The sequence below is a fragment of the Apus apus genome, chromosome 1, assembly GCF_020740795.1.
Source record: "Apus apus isolate bApuApu2 chromosome 1, bApuApu2.pri.cur, whole genome shotgun sequence".
Classification (NCBI taxonomy): domain Eukaryota; kingdom Metazoa; phylum Chordata; class Aves; order Apodiformes; family Apodidae; genus Apus; species Apus apus.
The window spans coordinates 61,333,240-61,355,913 of record NC_067282.1 but is presented as its reverse complement, the minus strand read 5'-3'; the positions used below and the strand labels follow the sequence as shown (position 1 = coordinate 61,355,913).

Below are 22,674 nucleotides of genomic sequence, written 5' to 3'. Positions count from 1 at the left end.
CAGTATTTTTGGTACCAGGTTGGAGGGGAGGAGTGTTCATTTACCTAACAACTTTCCCGTGTCTGAAGAAAATGGTCACAATGAAAGCAGCTCTAGGATTAGTTTCATGCAACTAATGAGGGTATATTAACATAAGTTGATGAAAACTGTGCCTTTTTGAATTTTATTGTATCTCCCCACATTGCTTAGTACAAGAACTGGAATGAACCTTTCTCCAGACATAGCCTTCCCTCTTCAAAATTAGTCTTTTGCCTGCTTTCTCCAACATCCTTAAGCAATAACCACTTTTAAATTACCTGAAAAGCCTTAGATACAATTGATGTCTATCAGTTTCCTATTTTCCCATATTTTGTTTCTTTCAAGGTTATTTTTGCTCCAACTGCACACAAAGAAACCTCTTACTCATAAGTCATTGTGACTGTTTGAGACCATCTGTGTATTTTTGTTCTTGTTTTTTTGTTGTTGTGGTGGTTTGTGTTTTTGTTTTTTCCCCAGAGAACAGAAAACCTGTCCTACTATGTTAAATGCCCCTCTAGTCTAGCCTAGTACTGTTTCTGATATTTGCTGATGAGTGGTACTTCAAAATTTACACCCTTCTTGATCAGCAACTTGAGCTTTCCTGAGCTGGAGCAGACCTTTGGATCATTAAGTTTTAATAGCTGCCTACAAACCTACACTCCATGAGTTTGTGCAGTCCTGGTTTGAATCCATCTATTCTTTTGGCTTCCACGATAACCCATGCCAATAAGTTTTGCGATTTCATTATGCATAGTGTGGAAAAAGTACTTCTTCTTGTTTATTTTAAACCTGCTGTCTGATAATTTCATTATGTGCCCCTTAGTTGTTTTGTGGTTTTTTTTTTTGTGGGGAAATGCTCTTCACACATTCATGATTTTCTAAGCTGTTCATGAATGGATAACTTGTTTTTTCCAAGCTGGAAAGTACCAATCTGGAAGAGCCACAAGCAATTAGAAGTTGTCTTGTTCTTCACCATGTATTTCCACAGATCATGCACGTTCAAGTTGCTTGTATCCAGTGATTTATGTTACCGAGTTCCCTCTGACCAGCTAATGATACTGTTTCTAACTATTGCTGACTGTTGATGTGATGACAGAGGAAAATAAGTTTTTTTAAAAAATCCTCTTATGTGGCATAAGAATAGATCTTATTTCTATACATGTGTATGGTTAGGATATGCATATTTTTGTGTATGGGTAAGTTCGCACTTTTCCGTCGTTCAGATTCATCTTTGATTTTATTATGTAGTGATTTATGACTTCTACATGTCGTCAAGTGTAGATCATGCTGTCTGGGATAATTTTCTATTGTCTGCATATTCTTGAAAGGACCGCTTTTGTGAAAACAAGAATCCTACTCTGAGCATGCTTTTTCTGCGTTTAATTTTCACATAGTTCTTCCTGAATGGCTGAGAGCTGGCTTGGAAAGTCATTCATCAACATTAGAAAATTGGCTGACTGATGTAAAGCCATCAAGTTACTATTTCATTTTAAAGAACTTGCAGGCTGCCTTAAGGAAGCAGTGGGAAGGGGTGGGGAGTTTGACACTTGTACAGTTGTTCTGTTCAAACAAGAATGTGTTCAGGCTACATCTGCTATCCTAGAATAATTACCAGCAGTCATGCTGTAGCTCACTGGCACGTGTTTCTGCTGTGAATATAGTCATATTATTGCAAAGACCACTAGAAGGAAAGAAGGCTGTCCTTTACTCACAAGAAAATCAAGCTAGACCTGCATCTTCATAAAGGTTTTCTGCTCATATTTATGGTTTTTTCATCCTGTACTTCTAGCTACTCTGCCAGAAGGCTACAGTATAGGTGTTCTTTCTATTCAAAGGATAGAGAAAACCCAGTCATAACCTCTTTCTCCCTTAGAAGACTAGTTACTGAAATATTTGAATTCATGAAATTCACAGAAATGGGAACAAAACATGGAGTGAGTACAGAGGAGGGCGACGAAGCTGGTGAAGGGTCTAGAGAATCAGTCTTACAAAGAATGCTTGAAGGAGCTGGAAATGTTTAGTTTGAGGAAGAGGAGGCTGAGAGGAGACCTCATGAGTCTCCACAACTACCTGAAAGGTCATTGTAGAGAGGTCTATTTTCACAGGTAATTAGTGACAGAACAAGAGGGAATGGCTTCAAGCTGCAACAGGGGAGGTTTAAACTGGAGATCAGGAAAAATCTATTCACAGAAAGAGTGGTTAGACACTGGAATAGGCTGCTCAGGCAGATGGTTGAGTCAGCATCCCTGGATGTGTTTAAGGGGTGTTTGGATGTGGTGTTGGTGGATATGGTTTAGGGGAGAACTTTGTAGAGTAGGGATGGTGGTTGGACTCTGATCCCAAGAATCTTTTCCAACCTGAATAGTTCTGTGATTCTATGATTCTCAGTTCTCTGTGTGGAAGGTAAACTTGCAGTGAACTGATCAAAGTCCCAAAACAAAATCAGCACAGTGCCTGTACAATGCAAGTTTTTCCTAACTTTCTGTATGGTTTAGATCTATGATTTCACTTGAGTGTGCAGAATACAGAACCTAATTCTCTTTTGCAATAGTATTAGTGAATCAGTAATTGGGAGTCATCTAGGTTAATAACTGAATGCTTTTCCATATATGTAGGGGCTATGTAAATAAGAAGCTGGTGAGTGAGCCCATTATTGGGGGCTGTCTGTATTCAGCCAATTATTTAGCCTTTATCCTGTGGGACCATAGGTGTCAGAATCCAACCGTGAATGTAGTCTTACCAATTCAGCTCCCTGTGTGTGCCCCTGTAGTGTGATCTTCAGTCTTCATGTACTTCCTAGGACTGCAGGAACATAGCTGGATTGTACCTCCTCTGTTATAAAAATTATTCCTGTATTGGGGCAGAATTATGCAGAGTAGGTAATAGGTCTGTAGTTAAACTGTATTTGAAGTCTATATCGCATGTAACCAAATAACTTGTTTTGTGGATAAAATTGTGGAGCACGCAGTCTGTGACTGAATTTTTCTGAGGTTTTTAAATGTTGTTTTTGTATCAACGTTGCTGTCACTGAAAGCAGCAAAATGGATATTACTTTTCATATGGACTTACAGCACCCGGAAGTGTGCAAGACATTTAGCACTGCAAGTATAGTACTGCCTACCTACCCTAGGAGCTTCAGAGTTTGTCTTCACTGAAATTTTCTGGTTAAAATTGTGTAAATATATCAGCCCAACAGGCTTACCTGTTGGAAGCAGAACTTGTGACAGGAGGGAGAATCCTGGCAACTGGCTTGTATGCCTTTGTTTCCAATTGGTGCTGTATTCCTCAGGAGGTTTTAACTTGTGAAATTTGAAATATTTTTTTACTGTTTTTTAGGGTTGTGTTGATTTTTTTTCCTTTTTTTTTTTTTTTTTTCCAAAGAGGTGTTGAGTACGCAGAAGTGCAGATTTCCCCCTATGGCTTGCAGGAGACCCCAATTTGTTCCATTTTATCCCTCCAGTCACTCTTTAACTTCTTCAGTGCAGAGCTGCTGAATGTGTTTCTTCAGGTTTGCTATTTTAATGTTTTTTGGAGAAAGGTGGCTGTGTCACCATGTCTCCTGATCTGTAGTTAACTCACCTTTACAAATAACCCCATGCCAAATTTTGTCAAAAGCACTGAGGCCTTCATGAATGTGATTCTGAGAAATCACTTGACTATTGCTGGAATCTGTTCATGTATTTTTTTTATTCTTTTGTTACAAAAGTAAGTTCTGAAGTGTTTTTTTTTAATAGTTGTCACAGAATTTCAAAGTGCTGACAGATCCCATCTTGACAGCAGACTCTTATTTAATGAATTTTAAGTTGTTGTACTTGCATAATAAGAATCCTTTGAGTTAAGATTTCTCAATAATTTAACAGTATTTTTGACCCTGTTAAAGTTAGCGTTGAAGACCAAAATGTGTTTTCAAGTTCAGGTGTAAATTAAAAGTTTGTGCTTGGTTACATTTCAAATGCCCTAATGTATTGTGTAAAGGGATCAGGATGAAAATGCATTGCTTTTATTTTCACTCCAGTCTCTTCCTATTTTGTTGATTTGTTTGTCTGCATTTTCTTGTTTTCTAGAGTTCTAGAATGCCAGGGGCTTCCCATTGTGAATGGGCAATGTGATCCCTATGCTACTGTTACCTTAGCAGGACCCTCCAGGCAAGTATTGCACATACAAGAGCTTCCATTTTATAAGGACGGTTTCTGTTTCCTTTGTCTGTTAGAAATCTCATTCTCAAATGGCCAGATGGGACTATTTAGGCACCACTAGAATATGTTAAGTGTTTGTGTGGGCCGTTTTGATTTATGTAAAGGTCTGAATAATCCCCGAATAATTTGAATATCCTGGAGTATGTAATTTGTGGTTAGGCTTAATTTGTGTGTCTTCTCACCTCACAGTTGGGGGCCAGTTTTTGAACAAATTTATTGCCTAATTTTGAGCAGGGGCAGAAGAGAAAACCAAGTACATCAGCATCTTGCAGAATATGCATGTTTGTATGTGAATATTTAAGAGTCTTTTCACTTTCAAGATGTGACAAATTAATGTGTGTGTCAAAAGCCCTAGGTGACTCAGTCCTTTGATATATGTGGACATAATAGCATGGATAAAATTTGGAATGAGGTTTTACTAATGGGATTCTGCAATATATTTCTTTGCTTTTGGCTATCACTATTTTATTTCTGCTTATCTAGAGTAATCTTTCATGTCTGTGCCATGTTAGAAACAAAAAAGCTCTGCTGTGACCTCAAAGAATCACATTTGGTACCATGGGTTATTAATAATGTTTTACAATCATTTATTGAAAATGCTATAAATAAGATGCATTCTTACTTTGCATGCAGAGGAGTCTGAGACTGCCTGTATTCATGTTTGTCTAGGTGTGTTATACCTTATCGCCATTAATGAGCTGTGTATTTGAGTTGTATGCTTTTGATGTTTTGAGCCTATAACTTGTTTCAGGTGGTACTGTGTGGCTAGTACTGAAACTGTAAGGAGACTTTGACTGACTTGTATCTTGGGTCTTTCTCTGTCTGCTTCCCTAAACCCCTCAGTCCAGATAATGAATGACAACTGATAACGTATTTCCCCTTCAGAAGGAGCATAGCCTCATCCTATTCCTGTCTGGGTTTTTTTGGGAGGGAGAAGGCTTGCCTCCTGTCTCCAGTCAGCAACTTGCAGCTTATTCCCATCCACTGCTTTGTAATTGCCCAATAATTGTGCCTGCCTTAATCACCTCCTGTTCTACATCCTGCTTCCCAGTCCCCTCCCAGATGGGCTTATCAGTAAAGAGGTTGATTGGCAAGTGTGACTGATGAGATAGGATAGGCAATCTGCCCTAAGTCCCGGAGGCGATTAGTCTCTCTTATCTCTCAGCTCCTACTTGGAATAGTGGGATATTCTTAATCTGCACATCATTCTTCTCCCTGGATTTTTCAATTCCTCTCCTTTTAGAGCAGGAAATCTGCTTTATTCGGTTGCATTTGTGCAGTGCCAAGCATAAAAATGTCAACAAATGTGCTGCTGTTTATTGTGTGATTTGTACTTAGAAAACCATCAGACTTCCTGATTAAAACTGTTCCAATGCCTGTATTATATATGGAAAAATAATGTATGCTGGTGGACTGGCCCATTCATCTCACACAGGAAGGCTGTAACAGGACTGGGAATTAGACCCAGCTTTACTTGACCTCCGTAAAAGAATACATAGAGTCCAGTTAATACAAGCATTTACAAGCAATTTAAGCCGCTTTGCTGCATGAGAAATGAGGGATAGATTCTGGAATGAAATTCTTAGTAGGTCAGTTTTCCACATGGCTGATGTGCCTCTCCATCTGTGTTTGTTTTATCTATGCCTTCTTGTTACTGCAGAGCTGTAGGGGAAGATGGGTGACATAGGACAACACAGAGGTTTTTGCTTGTAGGTAGTAAGAACAAATCAAGCATGGGTTCATAATGTTTGGAGGTTATCAAACAGCTGTTGGCTGGCCTGTGTGAAATGCATTGCCTGGCTTTAGCCCAAAGTCAAGCAGTGAGATGTCTGTATTCTAAAAGGCAGGCACAGGCGGATGGCACTGCCCTTAGAGAATGAATGGGCAGTGCTGAACTTCATCAGGCCCGTTGCCTGGTGAGTGGTTTGGGGGAGGTCTGCCATGTCTTGTTCCTGCAGAGCAGCAGACATTAAGAGGCTTCTGTTCAGCACCACTCATAATAATTCAACAGCTTAATATTAACTAGGTGCTGTTGGGGCTGCAGAGAAGAATGGTAATACAGCAAATAAATATTCTTACTGATTCTGGGGTTTTTTATTATTTAACACCACAGAAAAGCATTAATTGATTCCTCAGGCTAGGATTATAAAATATAAAACACAGAAATAGCTGTGTCAGTCTTCCTGTCTCCTGTTTTTTTAGGGCATGAGAAATTTTTGAGTCACATCAAGACTGAGACCATCCCCCAAATGTTGCTGCTCAGAGCCCTATTCTTGCCAGTTGCTTTGTACAATTGTAAAATTCTGTTGGATCAATTGAGTTACAGAACCAGAGTTCAAGGACTTTTGTTTAAGAGATGGTAACAAACTGTGGTTACTGCCACTTCAGAAAAATTAGGCAAGCAGTGAATCCCTCTTTTAAATGCGTGTGAGTGTGTATTCCTTGCTGTGCTGGAGGCACATGGCATTCCATGTTTATCAGATAAATGAAGTGGATGACTGTTCCTTAGTGTCTCTGTTCTAGGATCATACTTCTGCTAAAATTGTTTCTTAATCTTTTTTTTTTCTTTCCTTAATTCAGATCGGAAGCCAAAAAGACTAAAGTTAAAAAGAAGACCAACAATCCACATTTTGATGAAGTGTTTTATTTTGAGGTTGGTATTTCAAAGGAATGGGTGATAAGCTGAAATACTACACTGTAGATAGTTGGCACAGCATCCTGCTCCATGTTGTGCCAGCTGTCTTCTTTGAAAACTGTTTCAAAGCATGGTGCAGGGGAAAGAAGTGCCCCGGATGAGGTTTATCTGTCTGCTGATGGAGCAGTATATCAGAGCAGCTCAGGTGCTCTGTAGGAAAAGTTGCAAGGTGGGCATTTCTGAGCAGCAGACTTTACACTCCACCACAACTTACCCCAGAGAGTTTTGAAAAAGGACAGTTAAAAATGTGATTAAAAAAAACCCAAGACATTTCTTCTTACCCTGTGGTTTTATAGCTGCTCCACCCTGTCTTTCCCAGTCAATGGGAGGAAGGTTATCTCCTAGGAATACTGAAAACTGTACAGGAAAAATACACTAAAGCTGGATGTTCTACCAGTCTGCTGCAATACCAGAGCCTTTCTTCCAAGTGAAGAAGGGTGAAACCTTCTGAGCTTTATTTAATACAGAGCACTTTCGACAAGTCCAGTTCAGAGAAAGTATAACTTTCATGAAAGTGCTCATTTTGATTCTTTCTGGCAAGAGTAGCTGTAATTGTGGTGTGTCCATACATATATGTGCATGTGTTTATAATTTGGATACCCCTTGAAACTTTTAATTCTGTCTCCTAAAGTATGTGTATCTTTTCTTTCTCTCTTGGACCTCTTAGTCCTGGTCTACACTTAACTGTTCTATAGATACTTCAAGAACATATCTGGCATAACAAAGTTGATGAAAAGCCAGGGCAGTACACAGCAGTTGGCATATCACTGAAAAGCCCTTTCAGGCCAGATGGCTTACATCATTCAGGATACATTTATATTAGAAATAGTTTCTGGCTTAGGGATGGTACCTAGGGATGTGGTTTGTTGAAATGGTTCAGAGGCACAGTCAGCCATATCAGGAAGGAGATCTGGGGACTGAGGAGCCATACGAGTTATGTTGCACTGTGCATATCTGAAGTGCACATATAATTCTTGGCAGTGCCAGTGAGGGGCTCATTTCTGTCTTCTCCCTCCTTCTACAAACCACCACCATCTTAGCCTAGAAGGTGACAGTTGAACTGACTATTCTGAAGTTGGTCATACCATCAGAAATGTGCTCTTGATGATGTAATGTCTTTGGATTTGAGGAACAGATATAGCAAGTTCTTCATTGGCAACGAGCACTTTCTAACTGCCCAAAAGGTTCGAAGCCCTGAGGGTCAACTAGAATAGCTGTCTAAGGTAATCTCTCTGGTAACCCAACACACCTGTCCCTAGAGTCCAGCTTCACTGCAGACTTGACTTTAGCTAGCAATGAGCCTTTGTGCCTGCTTGCCTGACTCCGTGGGACTGTGTGGAGGGGCTACATGGGCATGGTTGGCAGGGGAGAGATCCCATGGTACTGAGTGCTGAAACTGCACTCTGTGTGTTCAGTCAGGGCTGCACAGGATTTCAGTCAGTCACCTGGCCCAGAGCTGCAGCCTGTGACAGTGACCACATGAGTGATGCTATATGTAAATAAATTAAAATGGACTTCCTTAATTCTTAACATAAGCAGTTGTGGAGGCATCTGTCAGGGCTTTTTTAAAGAGAATGTAGTCCAGGAATTCAGTAAACCACAAAACCTCACCTGTCTGATTCCTCATCCTTCTGCGTGCTGCCGGAGCAGTGAACATTTGGTTTTTAAACACTGAACCTGGCAGGTGCTGCAACGCTGGGAGAGGAAGGAGAAAACCAGAAAGCATCTTCCAGCTGGAGTTCTGGAGGGGGCTTAGTTTGCCTTCATGCTGAGAGCTGGGTTGCATGCAAGTATCAGCAGAAGCAAAACCCACGCTCAAGCCCATGCCCCAGTTGGTAAGCTAACTGAAAGCAAAATGTTTTCCATGTGGGTAAGAGCAGAGCTTGGGAGATGTCTGTATCAGCCAGAACTCTGAAACACAAACATACCCTTAGAGCAGACAGAACCATTGTCAATTCATGTCCTTTTGAGGGTAGTTAGTACATACCAGGCTAAATGTCTCCAAGAGACAAGGTTCAGTAGAACTGCTGCAACCAGGGAGTGTATTCACTAATGAGATATGGGCAGACCTGTGGCTGGTGCATGCTAACATAGTGCTCTGATTCCTGTGGAGCTGCACAGATTCACACTGTTGACAGCAGTGTCTCTTACTGCTTCCAAACAGCTTCATCGGCTTTCCTGCAGTCTGCTGGTGTAGCAATTGGCCATGCCTGTAAGGAAGATGGTGATCTCTAAAAGGCAGATAATAGGTGCTTTCCTTTTTACAACCAAAAACTCACACAGATTTAATTTTCTAAATGGCAAGTAGCTTGTAATTGGTTTTAGAAATGTAAGTGCTTATTTAAGGGTTGCTATGAGCGAAACTTGCACCTGATGGGCAGGAGCCATTTTCACCACTGCTCCAGCTGCAGTACAGTGTTGTGGCTCAGAGTCCTATATGCAGCTACAGGAAAATACCCCTCTTATGGGAACCAAAGAAGTTAGTGCTGGGGACCTGTTTGCAAACATGCATGAGATGAAAAAAATGAGCAGCTGATAAATGGCTTGCTAACTTTGCCTAAAGAAAGGAACTGGCACAGCAGAGTTGTGTCCCCTTTTTTGTAAAATGGTATGTGGCAGCTCCTTCAGCACTGTGGACTGGGAGTTCCCTCATGTCCAGTTCCATCCTTGGAATGGATGGACGTTGTACAGCTATCTTTTTAGGAGTACCACTCTTGTGCTGTATTAATCTGCATGCTAAGCAGTTCTACAGGTGAACAGAGAGACCTCGTACATGCAGACTCCAGCAGAGCTTCTCAGAAAAATGTTTACTTTTTTGTAGTGCTATAAGTGCTATGTTATGTGCTATAAGTTACACCTGTTCTATAATTTTTTAGTCACTCACGTTTTAACACTTAAAGGTTTTATTCCTTATTAAAAATTACACCATTAGCTTCACAATGGTAGTAGAAAATGTCATTTGAAGTTACATAGAACAATTTTCTTGAAGCCACAATGAAGACAGTTGCTAGTGTAGAGTGAGAAAAATTGTGCTGAGGTTGTAGGCTGTATTTAAATCCTTTGTGCTCTTTGTCTTACCAGTGCATTTGATTCAATTACAGTCCAGAGGGTTTGATCTTCAGTGCTGTTGGTACATTTTCGTTTTCACATATCACTTTGAAAATGGTGCCTGCCTTACATAAACACACACACAAAAAAAGTCTCTGTTGAGTGTCCCATACTGAAGATTCTTTTCTGGTTCCTCTCTACTTCTGCAGCTATATCTTTGCCTCCCTTCTTTGTACCATCTGTATCTGATGTACAATATAAAATCAAGAAGTCAAGTTTACAATAAAAGCTAGTTTGTGAGTGGGAAGCGCTAAGCCACAACAGTATTTAAACCTACAATAAAGTTCAGCTTCTGTCTGCAACCATGAGCTAAACCCACACATCACACACAGTTGCATTTGATCAGTTCCTGCTGTGGTTTTGGCTGGGTGGGGTAACCCTTTTCTCAAGTTTCCGACACAATATGAAAAAGTAAAACCATCAAAGTCTATAATCACTCAAGAAAACAAATTTTAAGAAGTGTTTGTACAAAAACTTTTTTTGCTATAGCTCTACATTTACAGCTACCTTCCCAATATTTTCTGCCTGTGGTTTACTGTTTATCAGTCTTGCAAATATGGTTGGTGAACTGTACAACTGGTTCTTTATTAATATGCATAACACATACTAGCACCTCTTGGATCTATGTGGTATTTTTTGTTTGAGCATGATAAATTGAATTCCAGCATATGAACACAGGCAGAGCTTCCCAATTTTAGTTAGATCCACAGTAAAATGTTTTTAAAGGTTGGTTGGGGGGAAAGTTTCCCCTCTTCGGAGTGCCTCAGGGTATCTGTTATACAGCTGTATTTAAAACACAACTATTAATTGCCTTTTATTTCCCTAGATGGGTTATAAAAATGATATTCCTTTCTGTGTTTTTTATCTTTTGTCAACATAAAGTCAAAGTTCTGCAGTAATATTAAAGACATCCTACTTCTATAAACAAAGTGTGGAGTACCTAGTTACTTTTGAATATGATTGTGTAACCCCCACTTTTGTATAGTGAGGAATCTCTTTAGTCAGCCTGTTTATTCACATGCACAAATGTTTTCAGAATCAGCCCTGAAGTTACTGCTGACAGTAAAAGCCTACAGTCTTCCAGAGCTTTGTACAAGTAACACAGGAATGCTTTTGTATCAGATCAATTTGTTAAAGTTTACTCCTTTTTATTAGGTTACAAGACCCAGTAGCTACAACAAGAAATCCCATTTTGATATTGAAGATGTCGATGAAGTTGACAAAATGGAGATTAGGTAATACAAAACACTTTGTACTAATAAACTTGTCTTTCAAAGTTGTGTATTTTTGCAGTAGATTTGTTTTTCAAAGTGGCAAGCATGGTTTTCCTGTTCATAAATCAAGATGAGTCTTTATCACTGTTTCTATATGCTCTTTACTTCATGGTCCTGTAGATGTATGTGAGTGTGTGACAGTTGCTCTGTAGGAGAAACCCTCATTATTTTCCTTGCTATCCTATATACACTTTGTATCTACTAATGTGCGGTTGTCATCAAGTGCAGCCTTTTATGTCTGGGCTCCCCTTTTCTCTGTCCCTCAGTTTCCCAAGAAAGCCCAGAAGCTCTGTGATGCTCTCACTTAAAGGGTCTGTTTTCTTTTATCACTTGATTTTAGCAACCCACGTAAGGTCCTCCTTCCCTGATAGGAAACTCTTGAACTCAGAGTTTCTCTGGGACAGAAGCAGTTTCTCTTCTCTTTTGCCTGACAGACTTAAACCCCTTCTTGCAAGGCTGGGTATGATACATGTGAATGCCATTTCACAGGAAAGAAGCAACTCTGATTTCAAAACCAAAACAACCTCACCCCCTGCCACCCACTTTATGCTATTTTAGAACCTGGTGAGGGCTGTCAACAGTGTCTGTAGGGACAGGTGAATAAGATGAGTGGAGAGGAAACAATAGGGGGTGCAAGACTCAAAGGGCATCACGTGCGTCATACCATCATGTGCAACGATGATCTGGGTGTGGCGTAGCTGAAAAGTGCTGTATTTGCATCAGATGGTGTGAAACTCTCCTCTGCTGTAGGAAGAAAAGTTGAGGGAGAATGGTGGCACCCTCTTCCTCCCCAGTGTTCTCATTGGAGAGAGGGGGAGGGCTTATCTCCCAAAACATTCCTGAGTACCTTCAGAAGTACAATTTGCTGTAAGGCAGAGGAGAGACCAGGAAGGGGGAAAAATGTGTACTTCCTGCAAGCAAGATTCAGCTGTGGTCACCAATGAATGGATGAGGGCTGTTCTAATGTGGCAGTCAGCTGCTGGTTCATGTAGCCTGTTAGTGTAGTATCACAGTAAATACAAGGTCGTTGATGGATTTGTGTTTACCATGGCTCTGTGAGACAGGAAAGGGAAACTATTCATATGTGAGAGAGATGAGCTGTACTCTTTGAGAAATCTGCCTGGAGTAATGCAAAGTAGCTGGTTTAAGGACAACCCAATTCATGGGAGAGGGAACAAAGGCTCAGGTTCAGTGCCATGCTGCTTTGGTGGTGTCAGTGTTGCAGCACAGCAGATGACTTAATCCTAGCACCAGACTATATTTCTGCAAAGCTTTGTGGGTTATAGGCAGATATGAAGTAACAAGTCCCGTATTCTATAGGATGTGTGTGATGGAATGGGCAACTGAACAGTGTCCTGATGAGAGTTCCAGTCTAGTCTTTGTAACTATGACGTCCAGTCACACACAGATTCTAAATAAAAGCTAGGATTCTCTGATAGTTTTGTGACTCTGGAAGGGGGCCCTAGCAATTGGTGGACAGTGGGTTACACATTGCTTAGTATTTCAGTTGATTCTTGTTTCATACTACTGGACTGAATGGAATTGTACAATTCTTATACTTACTAAGGATATTTTCTGCACAAATTACTGTCTGCAATGATAATAAATGTGGAGCTGAGCTTCAAAAAGGTCTTTCATTCCTTAAAACCAGCACATCATAGTGTGGTAAAGATTAAGACTTTGTGAGGAGGGTTACAAAATAGTCAGGAAAAGATTAAGCACTCGAATAATAGGCAAAAGGGGATAAAGTGTTCGTCTTGGTTGGGCAAACTCTATGCTCAGAGGTTTTGTCCTCTGTAAGGACAGAGTGTTTTTGTTTCCATCTCAGGTTCCCCTTCCACCCCTGCTCACTTCCTCCAGTCTGTTTAGTCAGGGTGAGATTGCCCCTGTGCCCTCTGGATGGACTATACAATTTATGGGTTTGGGGGTTTGTTTTCTTTTTCTCTCCTGAGAAAATACCAATCCCCAGAGTACAGAGGAGACTTAGTCTCTCATGGTTTTTTTCTAAAGCTATAAAAGTTTCTCTTTTTGAGTGGGTGTAGGAAGTTGCAGGCAGGGCATATCAACACTTAGGGACCAGATGTTCTCGTGAAATTCTTTGTTTCTCCTCCCACTCTGTGCTGTTTCTTTCTTTTTGTGACTGCAATCTGACCAGTTTTACAGTAACACTTGCCAGAATTTTGCCATCTAAAAACCTCTGGAAACAGTAAACCTTTAGACTCTGAGGTCTGTATATTAGGATTTTTAAAGGCTGCTTGTGCTTTGTACTCCACACAAAGCAATAACTTCAGAATTTTTGTGCCTGGTTTGCTTACTGTATAGTGTGAGATCTAACTTAAGTTGTTAGTTCCTCTCCTACAGATACTTTGCACTGATTTTTTTTCTGTAACAAGTTGCTGGGGGGGAACAGAACAGTCCTTGGCTGCCTATGTTTGATAGTGTTACTGCTAGTGGGCATCTTGAAAGAATTTGGATAAACTGGAAACAGGTAGCCTGTAAATATTTGGCAACTTTGACTGTGTAAATAAACTTTTCAAGATTCCTCTCCTCCTGAAACTGCTTTTAGTTCATCTGAATCATTTAGCAAGATAGTAACTAACCAGATATGGAAGAAGAAGATACTGAATTCTTAAGGGAGTTTTTTCCTTTTGAGGAATTCTTGCTTTGTAAAAGACTGTCAAATCAGAGTTTGGAGAACTTTATTCAGCAGACATGCAGTGTGAGCTGGTGGTATGTCTAGTGTATGAAACTTGATGCATGAGACACTGTTGAGATATACAAGGTTCAGAGGATGTAAAAATGACATCTTCTGCACTTGCATAGGTCACAAACCTTTAGCAGAACTACTAACATTCATTCCTTGATGAGCTTTCTGTGACTTACTTGAGATTTGAAAGGTTTTCTAAATATGTCCATAAGTGAGTGACTTTGCACCTTATCCAAATCAAAGTTACTCTGATAAAAATCTTCCTTATTTGAAAACCTGTATTTTTCCCATATATATGTTTTTTCCCCAAAGTTTAAGGCACATTCAGGCTGCAGCTTAGCTGCAAAATTCTCAGCTGAACTTATTTTAAAATAAAAATACTTCTCAGAGAAAACCTTAAAATGTATACAGAAACAACTACCCTGGAGTTTGAAACTGTTGCTCCAAGGTGGATATTGTACCATTTATCTACAAATGCCAGGTTAGACACCAGCACTTCTACTTTGAAGCTCAGAGCAGTTGTTTTTCACCCTAATGTTGAAGTGCATGTGAAAGGGAAGGAAGTATCACCTAGTGATACATACCAGAACTTCCCAAACGTGAGGGACAGAGTGCCAAAAATTGTGTAGGCTTCAGTCAATGCACTGATTATATAGAGTGGTAGAACCGTCTTAAGGTATTGAGTATCTGTACAGAGCTAATCCAGGTGCAACAAATTTGTCACCTTGACACAGTCTTCCTAGGAGCTAAAGCACTGGGAAGGACTGTGTAGCCAATCAGCCTAACTCTGAGAAGCTGTCACTTAGCTGCTGGTAATTTCAAATTATCATAGGCTCATAGAACACCAGGTTGGAAGGGAGCTGAAGGATCACTGGCCCAAACTTCCTTGGCAAAAGCACAGCCTAGACAAGATGGCCCAGCACACTGTCCAGCTTAATCTTAAAAACGTAGAATGTTGGGGTATCCACCACTTCCCTGAGGAGGCTATTCCAATGGCTGATTGTTCTCATAGTGAAAAGTTTTACTCATGTTCAATTAGAATCTATCCAGGAGTAACTTGTACCTATAGATTAGATTGGGACTGACAGTATGGAGTCCATAAATATCTCTACAGTTTTTTCCCCTGGTGTCTGTTTTGCCTGTATTTTTCTGTTATCTGGGATAGCCAAGCAGCCTCTTATATCTTTATCAATATGGATAGTGGAAACAGAACAAATGAGAGAAAGATAGTCCAGATGATATTTTTTTTCACTGATGTTTCATAATGGTGAATTGCAAGGCTACAGGAATCTTAAGGTAAGTTTGTCTATTTACTTTTTGGAAATGGATAGTTTTGAGAGATTGTAACTCATAGAATTGAAAACAAGGTTGGAATTGGTTTTATTTTTTTTAATTTATTATGAAACTTTTAAAATTATTTGATTTTATTACAGAGTTGATCTTTGGAATGCCAGTAACCTGAAGTTTGGAGATGAGTTTCTAGGAGAACTGAGACTCCCTTTGAAATTCCTCCGACAGTCTAGTTCTTACGAAGCATGGTATTTGACATTTTTCTTTTGGAGAATAAGTAGAAACATATGTCTGCTGTGAAGACTTAAGAGTAATTACTGCTATGTGATAAAGTTTAAATGGATTTAATTTCTATCTTATTTCTGGAAGCAAGCCAAAGTAATCTTAGCAAATGTAAGAACAGGACATTTTGATAATGTGATCAGAAATTTCAGTCTGCCTCTCTGTTGCACGTGGGAGTTCTCATACATTGGCTTTATGATATTATTTACTGTAGTTCATTGGCAGTGCCATAGTGTGTGGGTTTTTGATCATATCTACATAAATCTTTATGATCAGAACTTCCCAAGTTGCAGTTGGTACAAAATCCACTGACTAACTTAATTTAAAAGTCTGATTCAGAACTCTCAATAATTATATGTTTATATCTATAAATATTGTGTGTATCAATACATTTTATGTAAGTTCATGTGTAGCATGAGATAATACTGTGTTACAGCACAAACTTTCTGTCTTGTTTTTTGCATATCAGGTATTTCCTGCAGCCCAGAGATAATGGTAACAAGTCACTGAAACCTGATGACCTCGGTTCCTTAAGGTTAAATGTGGTTTACACTGAGGACCATGTTTTTTCCTCAGACTATTACAGTCCACTTAGAGACCTCCTGCTAAAATCTGCAGATGTCGAGGTAATTTGCCTTCACTGCCTGTTGTTTACCTGCAGATCATCCTCACAGGGGTCTCTCTGAATTGTTTGTTACTGTCTTGTGGCACCATAGTTGGGCCAATTAGCAGAGGCTTCAGCTTCTTCCTTTTCAGACCTGAGAGTCACAGAATCACAGAATCTTAGGGGTTGGAAGGGACCTCGAAAGATCATCTAGTCCAACTCCCCTGCCAGAGCAGGATCACCTAGAGCACATCACACAGGAACTTGTCCAGGCGGGTTTTGAATGTCTCCAGCGAAGGAGACTCCACAACCAGTCTGGGCAGCCTGTCCCAGTGCTCTGTCACTCTCACAGGAACTAAGTTTTTTCTGATGGCATTGTTAATTACACTCTGTATATCCATGGTGCTTGTTTTGAGTCCTTGCAGAGAAGATCTTTATCTGCATGCAGTATGATGGGTGAAGGCACACCCAGGAACAGTAGTGGTTTTAGCAGCAGCATATTCTCGGTGGCTAATTTTACATGTGAAAATGCAGAGTAAACTTCAGTTTGATCAATTGGTTTTTCTTTACGGGAGAGGAACAGGTTAGCTTACATAATTAAAAAAGCACCATACCCAAACCAAGAGCTAATCCTGAAACATCATAGAGTTGGACTGTGTGTGCCATTATGTCTACTTTTAACAGTTGTAACAAGTGATTTTATTTTTTCAGTACAAGAGCTGGGTTCTGTACTTAATGTGGCTTGAAATTGAGAAGGGTTAGAGTTCTTCCTCTTAGCTTGCTTCCCAGGCAACAGCAACATTCAGTGAAAAGAAAGCTATTGAAAATGGGAGGAAAAAGAGAGACTGTACTGTAAATAGTTTTTAAATTGCTGCCCTCTTGCGATCAGAACTTAAAGCCAACAAAAACTGAAATGTAATGTCCACCACCCATGTTATGTACAGGCATGTTTGGGTGACTGGCCGTTGCAGCTATTGTGTGGGGTTCTGCATTAAGGAGCTAATGGGAAAAGAGAGAAAGGATGCTTGTTCTGGAAAGATCTCTCAACAATTGTTGTTTCTTTCCACTGTTCAGCCTGTTTCAGCATCAGCTGCACACATTTTGGGTGAAGTTTGCAGAGAAAAACAGGAAGCAGCCATACCTCTTGTCAGGCTGTTCTTACACTATGGCAGAATTGTGCCTTTCATAAGTGCCATTGCGAGTGCTGAAGTGAAGAGAACTCAGTAAGTACCAAAAACCAAATTGTTATCAAACATACCTACTCTGCATTGGCTAGTGTTAGGATCCTCCACTCAGTTTCTAGAACTAGAACTTTGTCATCTCAAAAGAAACTGTTGGAGTTTTTTCTGTTCCTCCCAGCTGAGTGGCGGAGTTCTTTATAAACATATTCGCTGCTCTGAAGATCTGGTGAGTTTGATTTTAGGAGGAATTCCCATCATGCTTTGTCAAGTCTGCTTGCAAGGCTACTGTAAGGTCTGAGAAAGGGCTTTTTCATTCATCTCAGTCTGGATTATATTCTGTAGTAACTGAAATCCTACATTGCCTTCAGCTGTTCATATGAAATAATTTCAGCTTTATAGTGTGCTAATAAGTCATTTAGTGCTGAGTAAAAGTGTTTGTTGAATATGTTCAAAACAAAAAGCAAGTTTCTCCCTAATCATGAGTATTCAAGGCAAGCTGTGTGTTTTAGTCTTCCCAATTAGAAGAACAAAGATGTGATTGGATCTGGCAGTGGACAGCAGAAAACAATCTTTTTTTCTGGTAATTTCTTGGAAGGCCCTTGTTTGACTTACTGGTGTGCTGACAGTTCAGTAGTGTAAGATCTAATATTCACACCAGGCAGGTCCTAAACAGCATGTCTTGCCACCAGCCTTGTCGCTATGTGGTCATGCTCTTCACTGACAGTAGAAGAGACAACCAGGAGCTGAAGGGAATAACAAATACTGAGTCTAAAGGAACAGCTTCCTCAGTACAAAGTAAAGTGTTTGTGTGGGCTGGCTTTCTTTGGCATGTCTGAGGGATAGAGTGTTTTTCTTCCTGTAAGTAGGTGTATTTTTTCTGTGCAGCAGGTTGGCTGAAATAGCTCGGTTGCTGCAGTATGAGGAAATTTGCTACTCCCTAGTCAGTCATGTTCCTGTGATAAAACAGCAAACATGGTGCTTGCTTTCAGGACTTTCTGGCATTTATAACAGGCAGTGAGCTTACTTTTTAATGAAACAAAGTGATGAATCCAGCGAAGTAATTAATCCTATTATTCACTGCTTGTAAATGGGTGCAACTGTAGTAAGCTATAAATGAGAAAAGATATTGGTGTGTTTATAAGAACAAGCAAATAACTAACTTCCTCTCCAAGTCTTACCTGCTTTCAGTAGGCACAGGTTTTGACTGTATGGGTGTAGATGAGATCATTGATTATGTACCTATCTGCATAACAAATTGCTATACAAGGAAATGCAGGTACAAAATTAATACAACATCGCTTGCATTCTCAAAATGCTAAAAAAAAAGATACGTGACTAATTACAGTGGCTGTATGTCTAGTATAAGAAGAACTTGGTACAAGTGGCCTTTCAGAAAAATGTGAGAGTCTGCATGGCATCAGCTCTCCACACGATTCTTGGGGCAGAACTGGGATTTGCCCTATGTTTAATCACAGAAGTTATTGCATTAGTGTTATCACAGGACAGTGCTGTAAGTTGCTTAGAAAAGATGGCTGTGTCATTGGAGCTGGTGTTTTCATTTCCCTCCCAGCTTACAAATACTCTTTTTGTAGGAGAAGGTAGTAGGTAACGTGTAATGTCCAGTGTTGCTTTGAGACTAAAACCACTGCCTCCTTCCCTTTCTCAAATCAACACTGCTTGGTAGCACATGAAGGCAGGTGCATTTCCCCTCTTTGGTTTTTAAACCCCTCTGATTTGAGCCTCTGTGTTGCCATGTTTGGATGCTGTGCTGAGCAGACTGCAAGTATAAAGACAAAAATCTGTAGTCCCTCTGGACTTACCATGACTACTGCTTTTCTCTTACAATCTGGAAGTGCACTGAGTGCTACATGACTGCATTTAAAGGCATGTTGGTGTCAAAGGGAGTTTTTCTTTGTGCATTCCAACTCAGATTTCTGTCACCTTTCACTGCTTCTTTTGTTTCCATATATTAGCAGTTTATTACAAAGACTAAATTGCAGAAAATTTTTCACTTCCAGAGATCCAAACACCATTTTCAGAGGAAACTCATTAACTTCCAAGTGCATTGACGAGACAATGAAACTGGCAGGGATGCATTATCTGCAAGTTACACTAAAGCCAATTATAGATGAGGTAAGAGCAGTTTAGACTGTTTATTTGATAAAATGTCACTGTAAAAGGCCTTCAGGGAGCAGATACTGTTTATTCTTTCCCATTTTAAGATAATCATGTAGGAATGATGCTTAGGAGTCTGTTTTTATGTTAAAATCCTGTGTGTTAGTTTAGCCACAGCTGAATCACCCAATTCAGAAACAGTTGGATTGTATTAAAGGAAAGGGAGAGTTCCCATTTATTTGACTAAATTACTGTTTTATAAAATCTAGTATTTATTGTTTCTGAGAAATGAACAGAGTAATAATGTAGAAGGAATATATACGTCCTTTGGAAAGCCATAAGTAATACATTTCATCCAGTGGGTATAAAGGAATAAAATTATTCTTAGATAATTGTGTTTGTGATGCATGTATTGTAACTATGGTCTATTATCTATCCAGTCCAGAATGCTGGCTGTGGGTATTTTAGTGCAGTAATTAGGCAATACTTTAAGACCACAGACTTCCTTTCAGTGATACGACAGTTTCTTCAGCTGTTGTTTTAATGTTTCATCCAAAAATTTCAAGTTATTAAAGAATATAGAGAGTCTTTCAAAGTTGACTGTTCTGACAAAATAGGAGTTTTCTTGAATAGCCTCACTTGAGAGAGTCTACTGACCAGTTCTTGGTTTCAGCTGAAGGAAAGGGTCAAACAAATTAATGCTACTTTTAGGAAAAAAGATCACATGTAATTTACCTTCAGTGCACTGTGAAAAGAAAAAATACAATTTATAAAGTCTTTTATAAATTTATCATGTCTTTTGCCTTTTACCCCAAAAAACAACAGATTATGCTTTTTACTAAACTTTTTATACTTTAAGATAAACCGATATGTTAATTGTTCACTGTTTTCTTTTTCTAGATATGCCAGGTCCATAAACCTTGTGAAATTGATCCTGTGAAATTAAAAGATGGTGAAAATCTGGAAAATAACAGGGTACGTATAAGATTTTGAAGATGTAAGCCCTGTTTACACTATCAAGTTTAACTGGAGTCCTCAGATGCTTGATGTTGCAAATAATTTTGTTATTCATTAGAATGCACTGAAAGCTTTCTTAACACATGAACTGTTATAATTGTGTTACACTGTTGTAAATACAATACCTACAGAGTGTTAATCATTCTTCCCTATCCTTGAGGACAAGGATAACTTAGCCTGTGGCTCTGCTGATGTAGAAAATGATGCTATGAAAAGGAACAGTATGCTGTGCAGACTTACCACTTGATGTTTGGTTTTGATAGGAGTAATATTTGCATATTATATGCATTTACCAGAGTATCATTGAATCAGAGATTATTTTGCAAGTACATTGTATTGGAAGTGAGAATCTTTAGTGATGCTATTATGAAGAAAACCAGGAATAATACAATTTTCTATAGCAGAATATTATACTCATTTTGTCACAATCATTGCATTTTTCAGGAAAATCTGAGGCAATATGTTGATCGCATTTTTACTGTCATTACAAAATCTGGTGTGAGCTGCCCCACAGTGATGTGTGATATTTTCTTTTCACTGAGAGAATCGGCTGCCAAACGTTTTCAAGGTGATTTTCTGTATATTCTTTTATTTGATCTCACTAATAGCTTTCAAATGTAGGTGCAGTCTAGCAGTCTGCATGATCCATGATGGATTTAGTAATTGATCAGCAACTTGTTCAAAATAGCATTTGGAGTATGTATTAATGCTGGGTTTTTTTCCTTGATTATTCATTCCACAAAGAACATGACTATTAATGATTGTGTGAGTTTTCCTTAAGCATCTTTCAAAAAGAACCAGCATTTCAGATGGTATGTATTTATGGTTTCCAAATTTGCAAAGTATGCTTAGTTTTCAAATGTTCAAGTTATTGTAATGGTTCTGCAGACTCCATGCAGTTGAATTATTTTCTGCTCATACATCAATCTGTCATAAAGGCCAGTCTATAAATTGAGTTATTGCAAGCTCATTGCCCTAGGAGGCACATGTGCTGCAAAGCTTTTCCAGCTATTGAGAGAATTCTTTCTGCTCCCTGCCTAGTTGTTTTTGCTCCGGGAGAGTGGACATACAGTATAAAACTGGAATTGAACCAAACAACCAACCTATGTCTTTTCATGAAGGAAAGCAGATTACAATAAGGATGTTTCAGAGAGAGTAACCCAAGTTCAGCTTTTAAACAGTCACTTTGTAGTAGAGAAGCTCAAGCAGAAAGCCATTGATTGTGCTGTCGTGCTCTTTATTTCATGTAAAAATAAATAAATAGTCTTTTCTGTAGTTACCAACCGGAATAGCTACATTAGGAGTCTTGCAAAGTGGCTGTGCTCAGGGCTGTAACTAGCTAATGGATAGTTGGCCTCTGTGCTGGATGTTTCATCAAGTATGGAAGTTATTCATCATACTTCAATTGCACAGATGGAGTAGCAGACGTCTGTGTGAAGTGCCCAGTGTGGTGGAAAAGTGAATAGTGTTACCTGTGTGGCCTGCACTGTGAACTCACTTCTTCTTAAAAGTCTGTCATTGACATTTCCTTGGTTTATGCTAGCCAATCTCTGGCTCCAAATTCTCCATCATCAGTTAATCCTGTAACTCACAAATATGTTTTTCCAGCATGTGCTTGAATTAGTTTTCTGAAGGCATTCTGATAATTTCAGAAGGTTTCAAAGGAAGGATTGTTGAAATGCTGAGAAGTCTTTTTTTCAATAGGTGACCTAGATGTGAGGTATACAGCTGTTAGCAGCTTTATTTTCCTGAGATTCTTTGCTCCTGCCATTCTTTCTCCAAACCTCTTTCAGCTTACACCACACCATCCAGTAAGTACTTGTGGGTTTTTTTTCTAGCTATGTATGTGGTCCTCTCGCCATAGTCTATCCCAATTCTTTTTTCAGTTCTTTTAATAGCCTTTAGGAGAAGTATCTTTGTTACTTGAATCATCTGCTGTCTGTCTTGGATATGAAGCATATGTTGAATGACTGCTTATGTGAAGAACTTGGGAGATACGGGAAGAACAGTGAAATTTGAGGTCAAGCAAAGTAGATAGTTTTAAGATGCTGCAGGAAAGATTACTGCTTCATTACATAAATGCTGGGTTGACTGTCAGCAGCATTGGAAATGTTTGGATGTTAAGCAACTTATCCAAGGTTTTCAGTAGTTGTTACTGGGAATGGGGAGGACCTGGACAACCTTCAA

The 22,674-nt window shown here is 39.4% G+C and overlaps 1 protein-coding gene across 3 annotated transcripts in view; it reads left to right on the top strand.

Moving 5' to 3' along the window:
• RASA3 (RAS p21 protein activator 3) overlaps nucleotides 1-22,674 on the top strand; it is a 140,904-nt gene that overhangs the window by 102,941 nt on the left and 15,289 nt on the right. For all 3 annotated transcript variants that reach the window (XM_051631667.1, XM_051631652.1, XM_051631659.1), the window contains exons 6-15: nucleotides 4,083-4,163; nucleotides 6,795-6,867; nucleotides 11,173-11,252; nucleotides 15,432-15,536; nucleotides 16,040-16,196; nucleotides 17,249-17,397; nucleotides 19,374-19,488; nucleotides 20,371-20,445; nucleotides 20,932-21,055; nucleotides 22,192-22,298. In XM_051631667.1, the coding sequence (XP_051487627.1) occupies nucleotides 4,083-4,163; nucleotides 6,795-6,867; nucleotides 11,173-11,252; nucleotides 15,432-15,536; nucleotides 16,040-16,196; nucleotides 17,249-17,397; nucleotides 19,374-19,488; nucleotides 20,371-20,445; nucleotides 20,932-21,055; nucleotides 22,192-22,298 (1,066 nt within the window). The remainder of the gene's footprint in view (nucleotides 1-4,082; nucleotides 4,164-6,794; nucleotides 6,868-11,172; nucleotides 11,253-15,431; nucleotides 15,537-16,039; nucleotides 16,197-17,248; nucleotides 17,398-19,373; nucleotides 19,489-20,370; nucleotides 20,446-20,931; nucleotides 21,056-22,191; nucleotides 22,299-22,674) is intronic.